The 23,544-nt window shown below is 55.6% G+C and overlaps 1 protein-coding gene across 5 annotated transcripts in view; it reads left to right on the plus strand.

Annotated features, from left to right (window-relative positions):
• Window positions 1-1,379: 1,379 nt before the first annotated feature.
• The window catches only part of HDAC7 (histone deacetylase 7), a 37,533-nt gene continuing 15,368 nt past the window's right edge, over window positions 1,380-23,544 (plus strand). For 2 of the 5 annotated variants that reach the window (XM_034935969.3, XM_034935971.3), the window contains exons 1-5: window positions 1,449-1,807; window positions 19,307-19,357; window positions 22,625-22,812; window positions 22,945-23,035; window positions 23,402-23,513. In XM_034935969.3, the coding sequence (XP_034791860.1) occupies window positions 1,789-1,807; window positions 19,307-19,357; window positions 22,625-22,812; window positions 22,945-23,035; window positions 23,402-23,513 (461 nt within the window). In that variant the 5' untranslated portion in view covers window positions 1,449-1,788. Of the gene's footprint in view, window positions 1,808-15,218; window positions 16,242-19,306; window positions 19,358-22,624; window positions 22,813-22,944; window positions 23,036-23,401; window positions 23,514-23,544 lie in introns of those variants that run through there. The other 3 variants (XM_008951105.6, XM_063593071.1, XM_034935970.3) reach the window with 3 other exon arrangements.

A 23,544-nucleotide genomic window follows, 5' to 3' on the forward strand; every position in this document is an offset into this window, starting at 1 on the left:
GCCCAGTCTGGCAGAAATAATGATAGTAATAATAGTGACTAACACTACTGAGCCCTAAGTACCAGGAGGCACTGGGCAGGGATGTGTATGGAGTGTGGTGCCAGGTTGTAGGAGGGCTTGAATGCCAGGAAAGGCTTTTGGGAGGATAAGTTAACAAGCGCAGAGGGGCTGGATCTGCCTGCCGAAGGAGAACTGGGACAAGGAAAGGGGCTGAAGTAAGAAGTCCCACGCTGAATATGCCGGTAGCAACAGATAGTGAGTCCCGAGCTGTGCCTGAGGGAAGGGAATAGAATCTATGGTTTGAAGTTCACCGCCAGCATGGCCAAGCCCTCCTAGGCCACTGTGGGCTCTTGCTTCCAATCAGACATGACTCCACCTCTGGGGCTGCCTCCATTTTTCCTTCTCTGGATTCTTGGGGTTTCTTAGGATTGCGGGAGATAGAATGGGGTCAGGGGAAGCTGCTCCTTGGTTTACAATGGTGGCGCCTCACGCTGCAGAGAGCCCAGTGTTCCTGCGTGGTGGACCTCTCCCCTTCCTAGGAGCAGCTCCAGATTGCTGGAGGCAGACACGGCTGACCGGCTAGCCCAGGAAGCACAATGGCGAGGTCCTTAGCCCCTGACCCCTGAATCTGACCTTCTCTCCAGCTAAAAGTGGAGGGAGAGGCAGGGAGGGCCACTGCCTAAAGCCGGCCCTGAGCTGAGTTTATTAGCTGAGGGAGGGCTGGAGGCGGCTGCATTCCGACTCACAGACTGGAACATTTCTGTGATCCGCTGTAATGCACTGGGGGACACTGGGCACATTGCTGAAGTTTGACTCATAGGGACCGGGAGGGGGAAAGAGGGGGGTTGTGGAGGGAGAGGAATGGGAGGAAGAGAGGAAGAGGAGAGGAGGGAAGGAAGTCCCTTGAGAAATTTCTTTAAAAAAAGAAAACTTTCAAAATCTGCACCACCCCCACACCCTTTTTCTTTTAATAGGAACAGGCTGGACCCTTCCGTTCCCCTCAGCAGGCATGGTGTGTGTGTGGGGGTGCCAGTGGGGGAGGGCTGGGCAGTGATTCAAATCAGATCCTGGAACTTTCCTGAGGCAAGTCGTGCTTACGTGTGTGTGTGTGTGTGTGTGTGGTGGGGGGTGTCCGTCTGGGATTCCTTGTATGGGACATGGGACACCACGCGTGTCCCACTGTGCCCGCGTATGGCTGCGTGCTTGTGGGCTGTATGGGTATGTAGTGTGTGCACGAGGGTCCACCCCGAAGCCCCAGTGTGTGCTGTGTAAATGATTCTGCCCCTTGTAAACATGGATGCGTGCTCGTGTACGTTGTGTATGCGAGGGTGCGTGCGCCCAGGTAGCTGGGTTTCCGGGAATTGTGCACGGCTCGGAGCGCCTCGCGGCGGCTGGGGCTCGGAGCCGCGGCCGGCGTTCCGGGTTCGGCGCTGCCTCCCCGGCAGTGCGCCGCGCCCCGCCGCGATCTGGCCGCGCGCGGTGTCTGCGGCCCGCCTGTGCGCCGCGCGGTGCAGTGTCTGCCGGGGTGGTGTGTCCCAGGGCCGCGAGCGCCTGCCCCCTCCCTCCCCTCCCCCTTGGCCCGCTCTCAGACTCAGATAAAGCATTTCCTTCCATTGTCATCCTACCCGGCCGGCCGGGCTGCCAGGGCCCTCCCCCTCCCGGCCCCCTCCCTTCCTCTCGCCGTCTCACAGTCGCTCTGCAGCCTCCGGCGACTGGGGGGATGTGAGGCCGGCGCCCCAGCCCCCCGCCCCGCCATGAGCCCCCCGCTCTGAGGGCCCCGGCCCCTGGATGCACAGCCCCGGCGCTGGTGAGTACTGGGCGGCCGCCCCCCGCCCCGCCCTGCGCGCGGCACCCAGCGTCGCCCGCCCAGGCTCGGCCTCCGGCCCTGGCCCCGGCTCCGGCTCCGGCTCCGGCTCGGGCTCCGGCCAGCCCCGCGGGCCCAGCACGGCTTGCGCCCCCCGACCGCGCCTGTCCCGCCCGGCTCCGCGGGGCTCTGGCAGGCTCTGGGTCGGAGCTGGTTCCGGGGGCCGGAGGGCTCGGGCCTCCCGCGGGGCGCCCACATCCGCCCGCCCCGGGGCAGCTACAGGCCCAAGGGAGGGAGTTGGAGGCCCCGGCCGCCGGTGTGCGGGCCCCACGTCCCATCACCCCTGTTCCCGGGGAGGACGAGCCGAGGGACCGGGGAGGGAGGGACGGCCGCGGTGGCCCGGCGAGGGGGCGGTGCTCCGGGGCGGAAGGTTTGGAAGCGCGAGGGCAAAGGGCAGGACCCACTGAGTTGGGGCTGGGCTTTGTGGGGCTGGACATCAGCGCCCCCATCCCGTGGAGCCGGGCAGGGCCCTACTCAGATCCTTCGGCGGGGAAAGAGGTCCCTTGGAGGGGTCTCTGGCTGGGAGGTTTCTCTGAGCATTGCCCCCCATCCTTGCTCACCCATCAGGGTGAAGAGACACCTGTGCCCTGGTGAGCTGTGGAGGTCAATGCCGGCAGCGGCGCGGGAAGCGGGGCGCCGCAGGCTGTGTGAGGGGTGGGGGACAGGATGTGCACCCCCCAGGCCTGGGGTCTGTTGGTGTTGGGGAGTGTGGGAGCAGGCGGCAAATTTGGCGGATGGGCTGGGTTCCCACGACCAGAGTTTCTAGGCCTGTGGGCCAGGAGAGAGCCCTCTGGGGCCCGCAGGCCACCCAGTGCCCCACCCCCATTGCTTCCCGCTGTGGCTGCCCGTTTGGGTCTGACCTCCCCAGCCACGGCTGCTCCTCACTCCTTCTCCCCGCTGGCTGTCTTGCACACCCAAAGGCCTCCCCCTGCATCTGGACACTGGCTGTCTCGCTGCCAACGCTCCCTGCCCACTCCCCTAGGCAACATCTGCCTGAGGCCCAGCTCTGCCTGCCGCTTTCTAGGGTGAGAATGGGGCATCGGCCCTCAGCGGCCCTGCTGGGAGCTCAGGATCAACTTCTCAGCCTGTTCCCTGGACTTGGATCTGGACCTGTGGGACCTTCCTCAGGACCCCTATTCAGCTATAGGGCTGGAAGGAGACTGTGACTCAGGTCCCTGCCCTCCAATGAGACGCTTTGGCGGCCCTTTCCCCCTCCCAGGACTCCATAGGCTGCTAGGCTGCCGCTACCCATGGGTTATTAAGTCATTTTCTTCTTCTCTGCAGTCATTTCTGAGGGAAACTAAGGCACAGAGTAGTCCCAGTGAGTGGTACCCAGCCCAGTGAACCTAGACTGGAACCAGGTCTTGGACCTATTGGGACTGGTCCTCTGCCTTTAGTCCCCTGATGTCCCTCCTTGCCCAGCAGGGCCAGGCTCAGAGGCAAGCTCAGAGCTGCCTCCTGATGTTGCACCTGGAATGGTCCTGGTGCAGTGTTCTCCAGAGGCCTCTGTGTCCCTTATTTGGCGGGTGTCTCTGTGGCCACCGGGTCTTACAGTGGGTTTTGGGGCAGGGAAGTTTGCATGTCTAAGCTGTTCACTCCACTTTGACACTGAAGTTCAGTTTCCCCATCAGTAAAATGGGAAGAAAATTCCAAGCACACTTCTCAGAGCAGAGCAGAAGAGGTTGACTATGGAGAGGAGAATGAAGGTACAGTGCTATTATCCACCCCCTCCAGTTTGCTTAGGGATAATTGACCTCAGCTTTAGTCCTTGGTGGCCTCTTGGCATGGAAGCTGGAACTTTCTCAATTCTGATATAAAACCCTTGAGCAAGAGAGAAACTCATGTGTGATGGGGTAGGGAGTGGGGACCCTCTGGTAGCTGTGGGCAAGCATGCCCAAGGACTTGGAAGACAGAAGCCTGTGGAACCCCATCTCCTCTTTGCCTTCTTTCTCCTGGCCTTTCATTAAGGGCTGGTAATTTTGAAGTTGGCAGCGGCCTGAGAGAAGGTGAGCTAATGCAAGGCCCAGGGTCACACAGCCAGGGAATGGCAGGCAGAGGGGGCCAGAACCAGGCCTTCTCACTCTGCCAGTGCCCATTCTGCTGGCCCACCCTCCACAGCTTGGCTCTCCCTGGCCTGCCCTCAGTTAGACTTCGGACTGAGGCCTCCAGTGGGGTGTGGGGTATTGCTGGAAGCAGGGCCTGAATAAAGTCTGGGGCTAGCGGGAGGGCATCTGTCCTCCCGGAGGCTCCCAGGACTGTGCGTTTGTGTGTGTTGGATTTGTTCACTAGATGGGGCACTTCCTCTGGGGCAGGAAGCTTTGATTTCCTGTGGTGATGGTGAGGAGGGGTTGGTAAGGATTAGGAGTGGGGGGCTCAGCTCTGGGCCATCCTCGATGTTGTTGTTTGGAACCACGGAGGGGCAGAGTTTCTGCTTAAGACTGCTTCTCCCAGCTCTGGGGAGGCAGGAAGGAGAGCCTTGGTGAGGAGGCCCAGGCCAAGGCTGGAGAAGGAGGCTGTGAGAGCAGTGAGCTGGGGGTGGGCAACACAGCAGGAAGCCCGGTCAGCAGGTGACCCTGCCGGGTATTGTGTTTCCTTGTAATATTTTCCCCCTGTTTCTGTGGTAACCTTCCCTGGAGGCCCCAGGCCTTAGGGCTACAGGAAGGTGCCCCCAGACAGCCCTTTCCTTAGAGGCCTGAGTATTAGGAGGAGTCCCCAGATCTAGCCACCTCCCTAACCCTTTTGGCTCCCTAGGATCAGGGGCCTGGGAATCTAGGCGAGTGGCCTGAGTGAGCATGGACTCGCGGGCTGGGGGAAGGCCCTTTGGCGTCTTCTGGGGGGAAGGGAGAGGGAAAGAGGGGAGCTGGACACCCGGAAGGGCCCTGAGCAACTTGAGTCGCTGGCCTAGCCTCTTGTTTCCTCCCAACCCATCCCCACTGCCCTCCTCCAGTCTCCCTCCTCCTACAAGGGAGAGGTGGGTAGCATGCTGCCTGGGGCAAGGGGCAGGGTTGGGGGTGGCAGAGGTGGGAGGGATGTTTTCATCAGCAGAGCATAGCTCCTTTGGTCCTGGACCAGTTCCCAGAGGCAAAATAAATTCAGGACAGCGTCTGTTTAGTGTGGGTCTGCATGAGATGTGTGTGAGCACACACTGGGTGCGTGGTGGGTATCTGTGTGTGTACCCCTCCCCCCAGACCCTGTGTATGCTGATGTGGTGGTTCCGGGCAATTTGTGATCTATGTGGTGGTTCTGTGTTGGGTGTTTTGGGAATATGCACACATAAAAGACAGATGTGCATCATCTGTATGGTGCACACCTTTGCAGGTTATGGCCCTGTGTGGGGTAAACATGTCCATATGTATGGACATGTTTTTTGGGGGTATATATCTGGGCAGGAGTGGCTTTTTAATAGAAGTCCAGATGCTGGCTTATAAAACACCATCTCATTTGGGATTCTCAAATGCGGGTTCCTGGACCATTTGCTTCAGAGTCACCTGGGGAATGTGTTAAAGATAAAGATCCTGGGCCGGGCGCGGTGACTTACGCCTGTAATCCCAGCACTTTGGGAGGCCGAGGCAGGTGGATCACCTGAGGTCAGGAATTCAAGACCAGCCTGGCCAATGCGGCGAAACCCTGTCTCTACTGAAAATACAAAAAATTAGCCAGGTGTGGCGTGCGCGCCTGTAATCCCAGCTACTCGGGAGGCTGAGGCAGGAGAATTGCTTAAACCTGGGAGGCGGAGGTTGCGGTGAGCCAAGATCACGCCATTGCACTCCAGCCTGGGTGACAGCAAGACTCTGTAAAAAAAAAAAAAAAAAAAAAAAAAAAATCCTGACTGGACGCGGTGGCTTTGGGAGGCTGAAACAGGCAGATCACTTGAAGGCAGGAGTTCGAGACGAGCCTGGCTAACAGGGCAAAACCCCATCTCTACTAAAAATACAAATTTAGCCAGGCATGGTGGCGCAGGCCTGTAGTCCCAGCTATTTGGGAGGCTGAGGCAGAAGAATTGCTTGAGCCCAGGAGGTGGAGGTTGCAGTGAGCCGAGATTGCGCCACCTCACTCCAGCCTGGGCAATAGAGTGAGACTGTCTCAAAATTAAAAACATTCAGATCATCAGGCCCATTCCAGATTGACTAGTCAGAATCTGAGGGGTGGGGCCTGGGAATCCAGATTTTAACAGGTGCTTCAGGTGATCCTGGGGCAAGGCTGTGTTTGAGGACCACTGCCCTGGGTCAACCTCTTCATTTTTTCTTTTGAGGAAATAGACCCACAGAAGGTACGTAGTTTCTCTAAGGTGACAGGGCCATTAAGAGGAAGAACCAAGAGAAAACTCAAGGCTTCTAAGACCTGTCCAGGACTTTGTGCTCACCCATGTACCCCCTGTGTGTGTGTGCGCATGTGTGCTCATAACTACACTTTGTGATGACATGGACCCGATTGGGCTGGTGCTAATTGGGGCTGATCTTTCCTCTGGGGTCCTGGCTTTCTTGTTTTCTGACTTTGTTCTTCTTGCTACATTCTGCTGCCTCCTTTTTGGAGAAATCCTGGAACTGTTGAGTGTCATCCCTAAAGGTCAATGTTGGCAACCAGGGAACCATGTTGCTGAGCCAGTCACTCAGCAATTCATCCATTCACTGGATCCTAGCTGAGCCTTGCAATGTTCCAGGCACTGGGTACAGATATGCAGTGAACACAGAGGCACAACATCTGACCTCAGGGAACTTCCACTCTCGTGGAGAAGACAAACAGAACAAGTAGGCAAGTAAAGGAATGAGTATGTGTGACTAGTTACACACTGTGATAAGCCCTAAGAAGGAAATGAACTGGGCATGGCAATAAAGAATAACAAGGTGGGACTTCCTTTGATAGGGTGGCCAGGGGAGGACTGCCTAAGAAGGTGACATTGATGCCGTCTCCCACCTCCCCAGGTTGGAAGTGAGCCATCAGAGCCTCTGGAGCTGTGCTTGTGAACTCCCTGGATGCAGGTGGAGGCCCTGGGCTGACCAATGGCTAAGGGTTGGAGCTGAATTGCCAGCCTCTCACTTGGCATGGAAGATAGCAGTCTCCTCCCCTTAAGCAGCCCCAAAGGTTGGCAGAGGGGAGAGCAGAAGGGGGAGCTGCACAAGGCCAAGATCAAGGCCACTCCCTTGCTTGGGGAGCACCCTTTTTCTTCCATGGGGCTGAGTCCAGGGCCCTGTGGCCATACTGAATGTTGAGAAGGAGGCAGCATCTCCCCAGGAGCTCTCCTGTTTCACCTTCCTCCCACCTCCTTCCCTTCTCCGCCATCTCCCCAGTTGGGGAACTACTGTGCCAAGTACCTCCCCTCTGGTCTAGCCTGCTGCCTCTGTGGCCACTTTACTTTACTTGGCTCAGGAATCACCAAAGAGAGGGGGTCAAGGCCTAGAGGGGACCTGGGCCCTGGAAGAGAGGACAGAACCAGAAAGGAAGGCTGGGGTTGGGACCAGAGAGGACAGGGCTCAAGGGAGGATGGAGGCTGGGACAGGAGAGGCACATGGGAAAAACCTGAGCCCAGATGGCCCTTTGGCTGGGCTCTCCAGAGTCTCTCCTGGGCCCTTGGAATCTGCTGCCCAAACTGGGGGAGACTCTGAGACCAGAGGGCCAGATGGGGCTGATTCAAGACACAGGCTCTACATCAGCTGGGAGGAAATGCCCCTGTCTGGTCCACCTGCAGCTCTACGCTTCACCCCTCTCAGGAGGTTAACTTTCACATCAGCAACTTGGGTGTCAGGTTCCTGCTCTAGGCCAGCAGGCCTCAGCCCCTCTCACCTCCAACCTCTTCTCCCAGGAAGGTTTTTCTGGGGACCCAGAGCTTCAGGCTGCAGGAAGGTGTTGCCTGGCCCTTGCCTTAGATTATTGAGTGTCAAAGGAGCCCTGACTCCAGGTCCGCTTTTCCCCCTGCACACTGCCAAGTCTGCCTTCCACCCTGGGCCTCTCTGGAGGCTGCTCAGTGCTCTTCCCGACTCCCAGGCCTTCCCCGCCCAAGCTCCACAGCCCCCACAGCAGGATGGGGAGGGGACTTCTCCTCGTCAGGAGGGCCCTGGGCTAAGCTCACCATCCCCACCCTGTCTCCGCACCACTTCCTTTTTCCTCCATGTTGCCTGCAGGGATTGTAAACCCTGGTGGTCAGAAGCTTTGGGCCTATAGGGTCAGCCTCTCACCCTGGGGATCCGTAGGGGAACTCCAATCCCCTTCAGTTCAGCTTCCTCCCTGCAGGACCCGTTCCAAGGAGCCTAGCTCTGGCTCCTGAGGTGACCCCAGCCCAGAAGTCCCATTCCCCTCTACCCCAACCCCCAGAATGGCAGGAGGAGCAGGGCAGTCTGGGAGTGACAGGTTCGGAAAGAGTCTGGGGTGGGGGAATTCGGCGATTGGGCTGTAACCGTCTTGTTTTGCTTGCCCCACAAACCTGCACGTCCGGGACGTCCGCTGCGCCCTCCCAGGCGCGTTCAGGTTATAGAACTGCTCTCAGAATGACAGGCTGGTGGCACCCGGCTGGGGCGGGGGGTGGGGAGGTGAAGGGGGGAGCCCCAGGCAAGGGGGAGCTGGAGGGTTAAAAATAGCAGCAGCCTTGTTTCGGTTAGCAAATGTGGAGGCGGGGAGCTGGAGGCGGGGCGGGCGGCGGACGATGTTTGCCCGCAGCGCAGGGCTGTGCTTCCCCTGGGTCCCGGGAGTGAGTCACGGCGGAGACGCTGAGGAGGTGCTGGCGCAGCACCCCACCCCCACCGGGCGAGGGGCTGAGCGCAGGCCTCGCCCCCCAGATTCCAGCGCTGAAGGAGGTGTGACTCTCCCTTCCACGCAGCCGGGGCCGCCTTGAGAGTGAGCCAGGGGCATCGTGTGATAATAGGGAAGAAATGTGCCATTCTGACGCCAGAGACCTGGGTTTGAATCTTAGTCGAAAGGTGTGGGATCTTGAGTAAGGATGCTGATGGCTCTGAGACTCGATTTCCTAGTTTCAAGTGGGGCTTTTCTCTGTGCCCCACTTGGTGCTTAAAGCACTCTACAGATGTTAATTATCGCCTTAGACCCTACTGTATATATGGCAAAGCCTGGCAGGAGAGCTTCCTGTAAGGACGCAGAGGGAGGAATGGGATGGCCTTGGCTGAGTCTCGGTTTCTCCTGCAAGTGTGATTATGGGCACATTTTGCTCTGTGCCTCCACTTCTTCATCTGTAATGTGAAAATAATTACAGTTTCAACTTTATGGAGTTGCTATGAAGATTAAAGGAGATAATGTAAATAAAGTTAGCTGTGTGCCTGGTATGAAGTCAGGGCTCACTGAATATTCATCATCATTATTAATGTTATTGTTCATATTTTTTGAAGGTCAGGGATAGGGAATGTTGCAGACACGAAGAACAGAAACTGGGCCTAGCCCCAGTTCACAGAAAAAACCAGGCCAAATCCCTGTTCCAGATTTCTCCACCCATCGCGGCCTGGAACAGCCAGAGCTGTAGCCAGAAGTCATAGGGTGGACCCCTGCTTCTCTTGTTCACTCCTCTCCCAGCCTCTCCCAGTGAGGCAGGGCGAGGAGGGACCCCAGGGCCTTGAAGCCAGCTGGCCCTGGAGAGGGGCTGCTGTGCCAGCTTGGGGAGGGTCTGGGATGGGGCTGCCCCTGATGGCCCTGATGTGGAGTACCTTGCCAGCATCTGCTGGGGTGAACTTTATTTTAGCCCTTCCCTTGTTGCTCTTATGAAGAACAGAGGAGGGGTGGGCAGGTCAGTGATGTCAGCAGTGAGTATTCCCAGCACAGCGGCTCTGGAAGAGGCATGAGGCACTTCTTTCAGGAAATGATCATTATTCAGCCAGAAGGCATTCATTAAGTAAGTCCTGACTTTGTGCCCAGCTCTGTGCTAGGCCCTTGGCGAGCCTCAGGAGAGGCAGAGGACGCTAGGTTGTAGATAACACGGAACCTCAGAGGATATATGGTCCAAGAAGACCCGGGGGCGGTGAAAACCCTGTGGACTAATGCTCACGGGAGCCCGAGGTCACACTTTGACTTTGCTACCATGGGCTGTGTCTATGTACGTATATATGCTGCGTAATTATTACAGAGGCAGTCCATGTGCATTGTGGATACTCAGACAGGACAGACCAGCAAAAACTAAAAAATAAAAAACATCACAGACGCATCAGTCAGAGATCACTGCACATCTTTCCATTTCCTTATGTGTCTTTATGTGTTGTAATTTTTATGAAAATGAGATTACTCTGCATATACTGTTTTTTCAGTCAGTGATTTCCACCTTCCATTACGGTAAATTTTCATCTTACGGAATTCCCAGTTGGCCAGAAATTGTCCTTACAGCTGGTTTGTCCAAATCAGTACCCAGGACCATGCATCTGTCTGTTGAGTGACCTGAAGGCAGTGTAAGCACCCTAGCTGGATTTGTGATCTGGAAAAACCCCTTCAACCAAGTCTCAAGGGCAGCCTGGCTGCAAAAGGGAATCAGGTCACGTGCAGAATCTGCCCACTAGACTTCTGCTGTCTTCCAAAGTAATAGGCAAAAGGAGGGGGATTCTAGGGCACCACTGGGATGGGACCTCTAGGGTATTTACTGTCATTAATGTTAATGTGGCATCCCTGTGAGTGTCAGGATTCACAGCTTGTGGCTATTCACATCCGAGATGCCTCAGTTCGAGATGCCTCAGTTCGGTTTGCCTGGTTCTTACTGTGTGCAGACCAGGGTCTCCATTGTGGCTTCTGCCTTCCTCTGCCCCAGATCCAGGGATGCTGATAGCCGTGCAGCTGTGTTCCTAGTCCCCAGAAAGCGGCCCTGAAGGTAGGTGCTCCCTTTTGCACTTGTGGGTGCTTCCAGCGCTTCCACCTGCCCAAGGCCTGCCCGTGAGTGAGAGACAGAGTTAGATAGAGAGAGAGAGAGAGACCTTTTCCTCCCAAGAGAATTTACCCCCGAGTACCCACTCTGAGGGTGACTTGCTCTGGTTATGCAACCCGCATTTTGTAGAGGGCTTGACAGTTTCCAGAGAGCTCACGCAGCGTTTGATCCTCTGTGGCAGCCCTGGGAGGTTTGCCCGTTTAGTTATACCCTGCTGGAGGCAGCTAACAGGAAACACTGTAAAGTGTTTAAATGGTACACTTAAAAATGGTAAAATGTACATTTAAAAAGGAAGGGAAATAGAAGATGGAAAAGGAATTGAGGATGGCAGGGGTGGAACACAGCACACTTTGTGGGAACAGGCTGGCATTGGGAGCATACCCTAGGGCCTCACTGTGTCTTGCATCCCCTTGTCCCCTTGGTGGTCTCACCTCAGCCACTACTAGGAGGCAGGCTGAGTAAGCAGTCCACGCCAGTGTACCGATGCTAAGCTTAGGTTCTGGAGTCCCAGCAGCTCCACATACCATCTGTGTGACCTCAGCAAGTTTCTGAACCTCTCTTAGCCTTAGTTTCCTCATTTGCAAAATGAGAATAATAACAGTATATAGGCCGGGCGCAGTGGTTCACGCCTGTAATCCCAGCACTTTGGGAGCCCAGGGTGGGTGGATTCAGTGAGTTCAGGAGTTTGAGACCAGCCTGGCCAACATAGTGAAACACCGTCTCTACCAAAATACAAAAATTAGCTGGGCATGGTGGCTTGCACCTGTAATCCCAGCTACTTGGGAGGCTGAGGCAGGAGAATCACTTGAATCCGGGAGGCAGAGGTTGCAGTCAGCTGAGATTGTGCCACTGCACTCCAGTCTGGGTGACAGAGTGAAATTCTGTCTCAAAAACAAAACAAAACAAAACAAAACAAACAAACAAAAAAACAGTATCTGCCTTACAGAGTTGTGAGGACTACTTGCAATAGTACAATTAAAATGCTTAGTGGGGGCCTGGTGTGGTGGCTCAGGCCTGTAATCCCAGTACTTTGGGAGGCAGAGGTGGGCAGATCACTTGAGGTTGGGAGTTCGAGACCAGACTAATCAACAGGGTGAAACCCCGTCTCTACTAAATACACAAAAATTAGCCAGGCATGTTGGCACACGCCTGTAATCCCAGCTACTTAGGAGGCTGAGGCAGGAGAATCACTTGAACCCGGGAGGCAGAGGTTGAAGTGAGCCAAGATCGTGCCACTGTACTCCAGCCTGGGTGACAGAGTGGGACTCCATCTCAAAATAAATAAATAAATAAAAATCGCTTAGTGGGAGGAGGTTGCCCTCCCCCCGCCAAAAATGCCTAGGATAATAGCCAGCACACAGTAAGCATTAACACATGATTGTTGATCATTATTAATATTATTAATTAATTAAAATAATATAACTATTGTTGATATTGTAACTTAAACATTTCCCTGGCAGTCTTGGGAATGGGCTGCGTGGCCTTGTGGGTGGCACAGGTGAGAAGAGTGAGGAAGGCACATCTCGCTCGGCCTGCAGCTGGGAGAGGCAGAACCAGTGGGCAAAGCAGGAGTAGGGTACACAGAGGGGCAGGGTCTGCATGAGGAGGGCCCAGGAGCTGGGGTGACAAGGAGAGCAAGGGAATGAGTGTGACACCTCAGAGGGGAGAAGGAGCCACCCCTAGAGGCAGCCTGGGGCGGTGACTGTGCTTCCTGTTGGGGCAAACACTGGCCCTTGAGAAAGACTGGCTCACACTGGCTGCTAAGAGGGAGCAACTGGTGTAAGTGGGGCACCAGAGGGGTAAAGGAGAAGGGGAGAGATGAAGGCAGAAACTGGCCGACTTATCCCCATGTTACAGATAGGGCCTCAAATCTTGCCTGCTCAGGATGTTTTGCTTATGATAGGAAAGATGGCAGTTAGACATCGTGGTGAACTTCCTATCTCAGGGACTGGAGATACTGGAGCAGAGGAGTGAGGATGAATGTGGAACTTATGTCTTTGAGGGCTTTTTGGAACCGAGAAATCTTAGGGTAGTGTGGACTAGGGGAGCCCACTGGCTCAGGAATTCCCTAAGTGGGCAGAGCAGTGCAGGGGCAGGCCAGGCTATAAGCTGAAGGCCATGGGTAATAGGAAGTAGATGCAGGCCCTCCAGGCCTGCCACCGCAGGAAGTAGCTATGCCCTCCCCTTCACAATGGACTTGCAGGGAAGGCTGAGTGGTGGCCCGAGAGGTCCCGGGAGTTGGACAGGGCTGGGAGGACCCCTGTTTTTCTCTGTCAGAGGACAGCAAGGGTCTCCAGAGAGTGCCAGACCCAGAAACCGACAGCCATACGCAACTCAGAATGGCCCAGCTCCCCGGCCTCAGGTTCTGCCAGGTCTCCATCCTTGAGGAGAGGCCACAGGGTGGAGCTGGGGATCTGGGGTGGGGGACAAAGAACCAGGGAGGATGCTTTCCCACCCCCAGGGAGCTCAAGCCGCCGCTGCCATGGTTACATCTGCTTCCTGTTTGATTCATCTCAAACAGCAGAAGTGGAGGTGGGGTGGGGGGGCGACACTGGCTCCCAGCTCAGGCCACTGCTGCGTGGGGCTGTTTACAACAGCCGCGTGTGGGATTCCCAGAAAGAGACTCCAAACCGGACATCCTGCGGCTGCAAAATACCCAGGTGTCAAGAGCTAAAAATAGCTGCCTCAGGGCCCCAGCTGCCCTGAGGTGGCGGAGAAAGAGGCATGCTCACTGTTGCCACCCTTACATCCAGCCTCCTGTTTGGTGTGCAGGAGCTTCTCTGTCCTCTTGCCTCGGACTGACGGAGGCCTTCGTCTGGGTAGGCAGACATCCCGGCTGGCTCACCTGGCAGCTGAGCCTCTGCCCTGATGGGCAGCTGGCTCCTCTGCCTATACAGAGAAATGGTGCAGCTTGCTTTGGGACGCTAATGAGAGAGTCCTAGAGGGACTTGGGAGCTTCTAGAGAAGGGATATGGCAGGGCACTGAGAGCAGGGGAGTTGGAGCTGAGGGTCCTCTAAGACCCCAACCCATTGCCAGCCCCCTGTTTCCAGCACACAGTCCCAAATCATTGCTTGGTTTCTACAAAGTCAACAGTTGCTCCAAATGATTCTTTGAGATTGTCTTCATGGGCACCCAAAGATGACATAGCTTCTGCCCTCTCTCCTGCGCAGGGCTGGGGATTGCTGCTGGCATGGGTCTCTGTGGGGCCGTGTGATTTTTTTTTCCATCTTTCTGCATGCCCATCTAGGTCCTGCATGTGTCCTTCGCTGGCTGGCCTGTGGCGAGTGGGAATGCTGGGGAGGAGGGGTGGAGTGTATTGGTTGAGAGCGTGGATTCTGAAGCCCAATTGCCTGGGCTCAAGTCCCAGCTCAACCTCTGCCACTTGTCTGTGACCTCAGACAAGTTATCTAATACTGCTGGGCCTCAGCGTACTCATTTATCTAATGGGGATGAAACAGTAAATACCTCATAGGTTTGTCATGTGGACTAGATAAGTTAGCAAATGTAGGGTACTTAGAACAACTCCTGGCACATAGTAAGGTGTTCGCTTACAAAAGTTCAGGTGGAAGAGAAAGGGAAGAGAGCATAGTTGGGAGAGGCTGGGGATAAGAGATAGGGCAGGGGGCTGGGCACGGTGGCTCACGCCTGTAATCCTAACACTTTGGGAAGCCAAGGCAGGCAAATCACCTGAGGACAGGGGTTCGAGACCAGCCTGGCCAACATGGCAAAACACCGTCTCTACTAAAAATACAAAAATTAGCTGGGCTTGGTGGCTTATGCCTGTAGTCCCAGCTACTTGGGAGGCTGAGGGAGGAGAATCACTTGAATCCAGGAGGCAGAGTTTGCAGTTAGCCGAGATTGTGCCACTGCACTCCAGCCTGGGTGACAGAGCGAGACTCCGTCTCAAAAAAAAAAGAGAGAGAGAGAGAGATGGGGCAGGGGCATGCATCCAGGAGAAAATGGTCTGTGGTAGAGGAGGGAGGAGAGTTGGGAGCAGACACTGAAACGCTAATGCCAGGAAGGAGGCTGCAGACAAGTACAGGAGGCAAACTAATACTCGCTACCACAAGGGAGCACCCACCGTGTGCTGGCTGCATCACAGACAGCATTGCTAATCTCTGGTGACCTCTCTGAAGTAGGTATTCTTTTTGTTTGTTTGTTTGTTTTTGTTTTTGTTTTTGAGACGGAGTCTTGCTCTGTCGCCCAGGCTGGAGTGCAGTGGTGCAATCTCAGCTCACTGCAGCCTCCGCCTCCTGGGTTCAAGCGATTCTTGTGCCTCAGCCTCCCAAGTAGCTGGACTACATGCTCCCCGCCACCATGCCTGACTAATTTTTGTATTTTTGTTAGAGATGGGATTTCACCATGTCGGCCAAGCTGGTCTCGAACTCCTGACCTCAAGTAATCTGTCTGCCTTGGCCAGGGCAGAACTTCCCCAAAGTTCTGGGATTATAGGCGTGAGCCACCTCGCCCAGCCTGAAGTAGGTATTCTTATCTCCTGATTACAGATGGGGCAGCTTAAGCAGGTTAAATTGTGTTTCTGGCTTGCTTTGCCAGTCACCGAGGGAGTCGGGGCTTAAACCCAGGCCCATCTGACCGCAAAGCCAATGTCCTGTGTGCTTCAGACCTTCAATTCCCTCACAGTTTGTGGCCTGCCAGACTTCATGTGGCAGGGGCTTCCAGCCCACTCTCAGCTCCCTGCTGGGTTCTGGATAAATCTGAGCAAGAAGCATTCAGTGCCAATCAATGAGCAGTATAGAGAATTTCTGGAAGGGAGACACAAGAAGCTGTTAGAAAGGGCGGCTTCCAGGGAAGTTCTAGGGAGTCTGGGATGAATGAGAAACTTATCCTAACAACTTTTGGGCTCTCTGAATTTTTTTTAGTATCTGCAAGTATTGTACTTGTTCAAATATGTTTAAGGCTGCAGGCTGTATTCCAAACTCCTTGAAAGTGAGAACCAGGTTTCACTCATATTTCCATCTTTTCAACCCCTAGATCAGTGACTTCCCAGGGAAGTAGTACCTGCATTTGGGGTTGACCTTTGGGTTTCCCCTGTACTGGTCTGGCCTGGCCTGGCTGGACCACTGGCTGACTGGGTGGCTGTGACCTAGCCCCTTCTTTCTCTTTGCTCCTCTGTCAAATGAGATTGTTGGTCTGAACGATCTCTAAAGCCTGGAAGAGGAGCAGATCCTCTGTGCTCAGCCCCCACTCTGTGTCAGGGAGGCCTGGCAACCACAGTGTTCTTTCTCCTGTTTATTTATTCTTGGATCTTCCTGAAGCCATTTCACCACCAGCCTTCATCTTCTCTGCCAGCCCCATGGAGACTCAAGCTTTTTCCAGCCTATGTCAGGGAAGGAGAACCAGAGACAGCAACCTCGGGTGTGAAGGGAGTCAGCTCTGAACCCAGGACTATGGCCTTCTGCCACTGCCTGCTTTCCTCTTGCTGCTGGGGCCTAGGTCTTCTTGCTGCTGCTTCCTTTTCCGCTAATCAAGAGTCCAGGGAGGTGGGAACAGCCTCAACAAAGACTTTGAAGGTGAGCGGGGAGGATCGCTTGAGCCCAGGAGCCCAGCCTGGGCAACAGGGGAAGACTTCGTCTCTACAAAAAAAAAAAAAACCAAAACAAAACAAAAAAATTTAGCCAGGCATCGTGGTGCATACTGTAGTCCCAGCTACTCTGGAGGCTGAGGCAGGAGAATTGCCTGAGCCCAGGAGGTCAACGCTGCAGTGAGCCATGTTCACATCACTGCACTCCAGCCTGGGCATCAGAACAAGACCGTACCTCAAAAAAAAAAAAAAAAAAAATTAAGAAAAGACACTGGAGGCATCGGGAGGGGGGCGTTCTAGGTGGCAGTGCTCCTGGGGAAGCCTTCTGTCCCACTGAAGACATGAAGCTCCTGGGAGAGCAGGTGGTCGGCAAGGCTCAGGTTTTCATCCACCTTTTGCAGATCTAGGAGGCAAAGTCATACCTGCTGGGGAGGGAGGACCAAGACTGGGGCCTGAGGCAATAAGGTAGGAGCAGTAGGGAGGTCAGTTTGTTCCAGGTGCTTAGAATTGTGTTTGTGTTTACTCTGGAGGTTGCTGAGGGCTGGGGTGCACCTATTGGAACAGGGGCTCCATAGGTTTCTGGGTAAAATCAGGTGTTCTGGTTTAAGAAGGTGACTTGGTAGGCCCACATGCCCCAGTGCCAAGTAAACTGTTCTTAAGTCTGACTGCAGTTGCCTCCAAAGAAGATAGAAAAGGGGAGTAGCCAGGATTCCAAAAAGAAGAGCTCTCCAACCTGGCAGAGAGCCCTGTGCTAGACAGTATTCCTGGTACCTTGGGTCCATTTACTTCTCTTTTTTTTTTTTCAGGCTGACCCCAAATTAGTAGTAACAGCCCTTGGAGAGAGGCAGTGATAGGAAAAGAGGTCCCACACTCAAGCCAGAACTGGGAGGCAGGATGTTCATGCTCTGGCTTCAGTTCAGCTACTGACGGGGTGCCAGTAGATACCTTTCCTCTCTCTAGGACACAAAGAGAGCTGTTCCTGGGTCTTAATCTCTGTCGCTCTGCGCTCTTCTGAACTTGATGGCCCTCAGCACGGGGCCAGGGAGCGGGGGAAAAGCAGAACTTTTTCCAGGAATTGCTATTGGAAGCAGCCCCGTTGCCAACACGCATGCACACATGCACACAGCTTTTCTGGACAGACTTTATATTATGGATTATCACCACAAAACATCCCTTTGGGGCCTGGTAGCCCACACCACAGAATTCAGGGTCATTAATTTTTCTCCTATCCAGAGAGTGCATGGTGTCCGGAATCTGTGGTTACCAGGGGAGCAAGGCACAGAGAACCTGGCTCTGCTCCCAAGCATGAATGCTGCTGACCAGCCCCTGGGTAGGGACTGGGGAGGTGGGACAGAATTCCCAGGAGGCAGGGGACTCAGCCTGACACAGTCTCTGGGAGTGCACCCTGGAGCCCAGTCCAGAAACCTCTGGGAGGACCAGGTCCTGCAGAAGAAAGAAGAGGTACTAAGAAGGCCTGGGATTGGGGGTTACCATGTCGTGGGGAGGGGAGTTTGCCTCTGAGGCCCACCACCTTGAGAAATATGCATGCTGTGTCTCAGGCAGGTTGTCAGGAGAGAGTCATTGTATTTGATTTGTCAGCTACTAACAGAGCCTGCCACGTGCCCTGAGAGGTGTTGGTGCAGATGGGCATGGCTTCCACAGGGCACCACAGAGATCATGATAAATGAAGTGTCAAGGTGGTAGACACAGAGCGAGTGCTGTGGAAAAGGAAGAGGGGAGAGGTCAGGGAGAGCTTCCCAAGGAGATGGACTTGGGCTGGACCTCAGAGGATGGGCAGAATTTAAATAGGTAGAGCAGCATTTTCTGACCGAACTTTGTTACCCGAAGCATGGGCTGGTTTGAGGGGCAGTCGGTGGGAGTCTCCCTGTGCCCAGGCTGCCCCCTCCCCCAGCAGCGCCTGCCTGCAGGAAGTTCTCATTTCTCGGCTCTGAAGAGGAACTGTGGCTGCCTCTGAGACACAGACCCAAAGGAGCACCCCGGCAGTTTCTCAAAAAATATCCCTTCTGCCCCAAGTCTGGCCAGCAGAGCGCTTCTGTGTCCACCCAGTACCCCGTCCAGGCAGCCTCTGGGTCTCCTGGCCTCCTGTCCCCTTGACCCTGAACTGGACAGCAAGAGGGAAAGGTGTCTGTCCTGGACAGGTGGCCTCAGGACTCATCTCTGTCTTCTCCATCCCCAGCTGGCCTCCATGTCCCCTGGGGTCTTTCTGCTGCTGACCAGCTTGGGCCCTAGTATAGGTTTTCTTGCTGGGCTTAGGAGCCTGAGAGAGGTAGCCATTTCCAAAAGAAAAGATTTCTATCTCAGATTATCTGGGAAAGAGGCTGAGTAGGTCCCTTCTCTGAGGAAACAGAGGCAGCAGGACATAGGATGGGGCAGTGGGAGGAAAAGGGTCTGCACTATGGGGTCCTTGGGCTGTGCACTCCTGACCTTATCACTTCACAGTTCCCACCAGATCTGACTTGACCTCCGGGCCATGACCCAGTCCCTCCCCCACTCTGGAAACTTCTGTGTCCCCTCCTGCTCCTTTCACTCCCACCTGGGAGGCTCTGAGCAGGCCAGGGTCCCTCTCTCCAGGCCTGCTCCTCCCTTTCTCCTCCTGTCCCCCCAGCCATCCCCCCAGCCAGGCTCTCCCACCTCTGGCCCCACCTCACCTCTTGGCCTTCTTCTTTCCCTCGGGCGATGGGAGCCTGGTTTGGCTGCCCAGGGAAGATTGTATCTGACCACAGGAGGGAGGGCTGAGGGCACTGCTGGGTGAGCTGAGGCCTCCTTAGGTTCTTGCTGTAGTCTGAGCTCAAGTCATTTAGAATGAGTGACTTGAGGAAGAGGGAGCTGGGAGCCCTTTTCACCAGCAGGGGGACTGGAGGAGTCGAATGGGGTGGGGTCTTCTTGTTTTGATTAGCTTCTGGTGGAGGTCCCAGGCTTTGGCGTGCTCAAGCTTGGAGTGGCAGGGAGCAGGCCTGGCTTGACCTTCTTTCCTTCCTGCTCCCTCTCCTCACCCCTCCCTGCAGCTCTTTCACTCCATCTCTCTCTCTACAGATGGGACCCAGGTGAGCCCGGGTGCCCACTACTGCAGCCCCACTGGCGCAGGTAAGAGTCAAACCCGGGGGAGTCCATGGTAGGGAGTGGAAGATGAGGGGTGGAAAGGCTGTAAGAAGGCGAGAAGCTGAGGGGTTAGAGAAGCAGGGTCGCTGGCTGACCTGCCAGAGAGCCAGGAGGTGGCGGCTCCAGGGAGGGGCGAGGAGCCGGGGTAAGAGAGGCAGCTCTGGGTGCTGGCTGGGCACAGTGCTAGGAAACACAACAGGAAAAGGAAACACAGGATGCCCGTCTTGTCCTTGCTGGGAGCAGTGAAACAGGAAGGAAAGTAAGAAGCTAATATTTATACTGAGACCCCTACCCCATGTCAGGCACCAGGCAAGGTGCGTTCTTGTGTGTGGACTCGGTCCTCACACCGGCTCTGCAAGGTGGGCATGGCAGCCCTTGCAGGACTGCTCTGCTGGAGGGGAAGTGTTCTCTCACCATCTGCGCCTCCTCCCTCTGCTGGCCCGAGCCTCCTCTGCTGCTAGGCTGCCCTGGGGAAGGACTGGACTTCCTGCTGCTGCTTTGGTTTAGGACATGCCCATGGGGCCAGGTCTGGACTGGACGCGGTCTGCCCTTCCTTCAGTGTAGCCAATATCAACCAAGGGCCTACTGAGTGCAAGATATACAGCCTGATGCCTAATAATTCCATATAGCAGGGAGAAATGGAGCCCAGGTATCCTCCTTGCTTCAGTCCTGGCTGTTGAAAAGCTAACAGGCAGGTTAGGGAGGAAGCACACACAAATACAAAGAGAAAAAAAATAGAATGCAATAATGTGACCAGTGCCCAATGAGAGGACCCTGATTCATGAGTTTATCCATTTGTTCAAGAATCATTAATGAGTTCTGTCTCTGTGCCAGGGTACTTTCCTGGACATTTTAGGAGAGACATTGATTTATTCATTGATTCTATGTTTGTGGAGTGCCTGTCATGTGGTAGGTACTATTCCAGGTGCTAGGAATAATAAACAATGCATGAAACCAACTCCCTGCCCTATGGAGCTTAACTCAGACATGGTACCTGCCCACAGAGCACTAATCCTGGTGTGGAACAGCCATGTGATTGGAGTCCAAAAGAGGGAGGGATGCTAGGCGCTGGCTGGGTCCAGGGATGAGGGAGGACTCCAGCTGAGCTTTGAGCAAAGAGTAGGATTTGGAAAAGTAGAATGTAGGGATGAGGACAGCACAGGCAGGGGGACATTGTGAGCAAAAGGTCAGAGAACAGAAGAGATGTGGATTTGTGACAGGTGGAAGCTGATGGCCAAGGTGGAGGGTTCATGTTCAAATGCAGAGCAAGTTGAGAGAAGCCAAGTTAGGACCAGATTGTGGAGCCTCACAAATGCTAAACCACCTCGAAAAGTATTTCCAGGGCTCCAGGCAGAGCCCATCCTGTATTCCCTTCCGCTGTGGAGGCAGTGGTCATGCAGAGTGTGAGGGGAAGGGCCCCTGCTGGGGGTCTGCTCACAGTCCGTATGTGGCTGAAGCCACTGGTCTTGGGTCCAGGTCGCTGGCCTTGGTTCCCCCAAGCGCCTCTTGCATAATCAGGGGAGTCACCCCGGGAAGCCAGGACACAGAACATGGAAGGACTGAAACCTTTCCTGGGGCAGGAGTGTTTTGGTATTCGAAACCCAGACTCAACCCGAATGAGAATCCGGATTTCTTGGGAGGCAATGTGAACAAGGGGTGGGGCATCAAAGCCGTACGTTTTCTACTGCGGGTGGCATCTGGGTGCACAGCCATCACTGTCCCTCCAGGCCTCTTGATATTCGGGGGACATGGCGGGCACCTCCTTGCTGGGCTCCTGTCTTGTGTCCATGTCACAGTCAGGGAATGTTAGAGTGAATGCCCTTTAATGAGAGCCTACTGCAAACCCCTCTTTGCTTAGTGAGAAAGCCCCTTGAGGGGAGGTGAATTCCTGAAAGTTGGTGGGAAACTGGAGTACCTGCCTTGGTAGGACCAGAACCCATGCTAGCTCTGCCTCTAGCAGGGTGACTTTGGACAGGGCCCTTCACCTCCGAGCCTCGGTTTCCTTATTTAGAATAACAAGATAGTAATGACTACCCCCCGGGGCCAGTGGCTTGATGAGGTGAGAGGGTTTTGTAGCTGCTCATGCACAAGTGCTGTAGATATAAAGATTGTGGTTAGGAGTGGCCGGCTTGGGCCTGGAGGCTATGATTTCTGACTCCTGGACTGGTACTTTGCCACAGGCCTTTCCAGCCCTCCTCAGCCCCAATCCCTGAGGACAGTCTGTGGCCGCCCCACTGGGAGATGCCCAGCGTTGGAATTGCTGAAGGAGGCCTCTCCAGGAAGGCTTCTCCACTTGTGTGCCCTCCCATGGGGCCGGCCTGCTCCTACCCCACCCACTTCCCCTTCTCCAGGATAAGCCCGCTGCAACAGCTCCGTCTCCCAGTGTCTCAGCCTCTCTGGCTGCTCAGCCTAGCCTGGTCCAGCTGGCTATGCTGGCATGGACCCTAGTCTGGTGGCCAGTTATAAATAGCCCCTGCACCCACAGCCTTGGCAGGGTGCTCCTAGTGTGGGTGCAGAGGACACTTGAGAAGAGGCAGCCGTGCCTGTCATCCTGACCATGCCAGGCCCAGAGCTGCCATGGAGGCACCCAGGAGCAGGCCCAAGGACACATGGGCCCTATGAGCTGAGGAACCTGCCCTGGGCACAGGGTTCTGCAGGCCCAACGTGGCCGGTCAGGGCTGGCTGTAGGCTTGAGGCATCACTTTATCTCATGACTGGGGATAGAGCATGGGAGGGTGGCGACCCAGAGGGCCTGTGAGGCTTGGGGCTGGAGGCAGAACAAAGTGGGCCTGTTTGCCTGCCTGATTGCTTCCTTTGAGCCCAACTCATTAGAGGGCAGCTGGGCAAATCCTCTGATTCCAGGGAGGGATGAAGGGAGGGAGAAGGCAGGGCCAAGAATGTCCTACCATAGGATCTGCAGCCCATCGGAGATCACTGTAGCCCTCAGCCCCCGGCCCAGGGAGGAGCATGTTTAGTGGAAGAGCACTGTGGTGGAGTCGGAAGACTCCGTTCAAACACCACCAGTGATACAGTGTAACTGTGCACAGTTCATGTGACTTTTTTCTCACGAGTAAAATGGAATTGATAATACCTACCTTGCAGGACCACGACAGGATTAAGTGAGGAAAAACCCCCATGAGAGTGTTTTGCCATCGTCAAGTGAGCCTGAGGGAGGCTGAGGGGGGATCAGGCTGTATCATGCCCCCGAGGACAAACTTTCCAGTTTACCCTGCTCCCTCTCTCTGTCCCTAGGCTGCCCCAGGCCCTGTGCAGACACACCAGGCCCTCAGCCGCAGCCCATGGACCTGCGGGTGGGCCAGCGGCCCCCAGTGGAGCCCCCACCAGAGCCCACATTGCTGGCCCTGCAGCGTCCCCAGCGCCTGCACCACCACCTCTTCCTAGCAGGCCTGCAGCAGCAGCGCTCGGTGGATCCCATGAGGGTAAAGATGGAGCTCCCTGCATGTGGGGCCACCTTGAGCTTGGTCCCCAGCCTCCCCGCCTTCAGCATCCCTAGACACCAGTCTCAGTCCTCAACTCCTTGTCCCTTTCTGGGCTGCCGGCCCTGCCCACAGCTCTCCATGGACACGCCGATGCCCGAGTTGCAGGTGGGACCCCAGGAACAAGAGCTGCGGCAGCTTCTCCACAAGGACAAGAGCAAGCGAAGTAAGGAGGTGGCCACCCCAGCCCAGCCCGGCCCAGCCCCACCAGCCCAGCCCAGCCCCACCAGCCGGGTGCCTGCGGCTGCCTGTGTGGCTTGTGAGGGGTGAGGTGGGAGGGCCGCAGCCAGCTGGGCCTGAGCCGAGGCTTTCCCTCTGCTTGCCTGGGCTCTGCCTGTGAATGTGTGGGGGATGTGGGGGTGGGGGGTGGTGTCTGGAGGCTCTAGGGAGGGGTAGGGCCTCGGGCTTGGCTCTTGCCTAGGGAGTCCCTGGGACGCCTCCTACTGAGGATGGGGACAGAGCAGTGGCCAGGGAGTGCCACGAGGCCGCCTGTCCACCCACCTCCAGCCCCCTCCTGACTCTGCCCCTACAGGTGCTGTAGCCAGCAGCGTGGTCAAGCAGAAGCTAGCGGAGGTGATTCTGAAAAAACAGCAGGCGGCCCTAGAAAGAACAGTCCATCCCAACAGCCCCGGCATTCCCTACAGGTAACACCCTCCTCACCTGCCCTCCTGTCCC

The sequence above is a fragment of the Pan paniscus genome, chromosome 10 (genome assembly GCF_029289425.2).
Source record: "Pan paniscus chromosome 10, NHGRI_mPanPan1-v2.0_pri, whole genome shotgun sequence".
NCBI classification, from domain to species: Eukaryota; Metazoa; Chordata; class Mammalia; order Primates; family Hominidae; genus Pan; species Pan paniscus.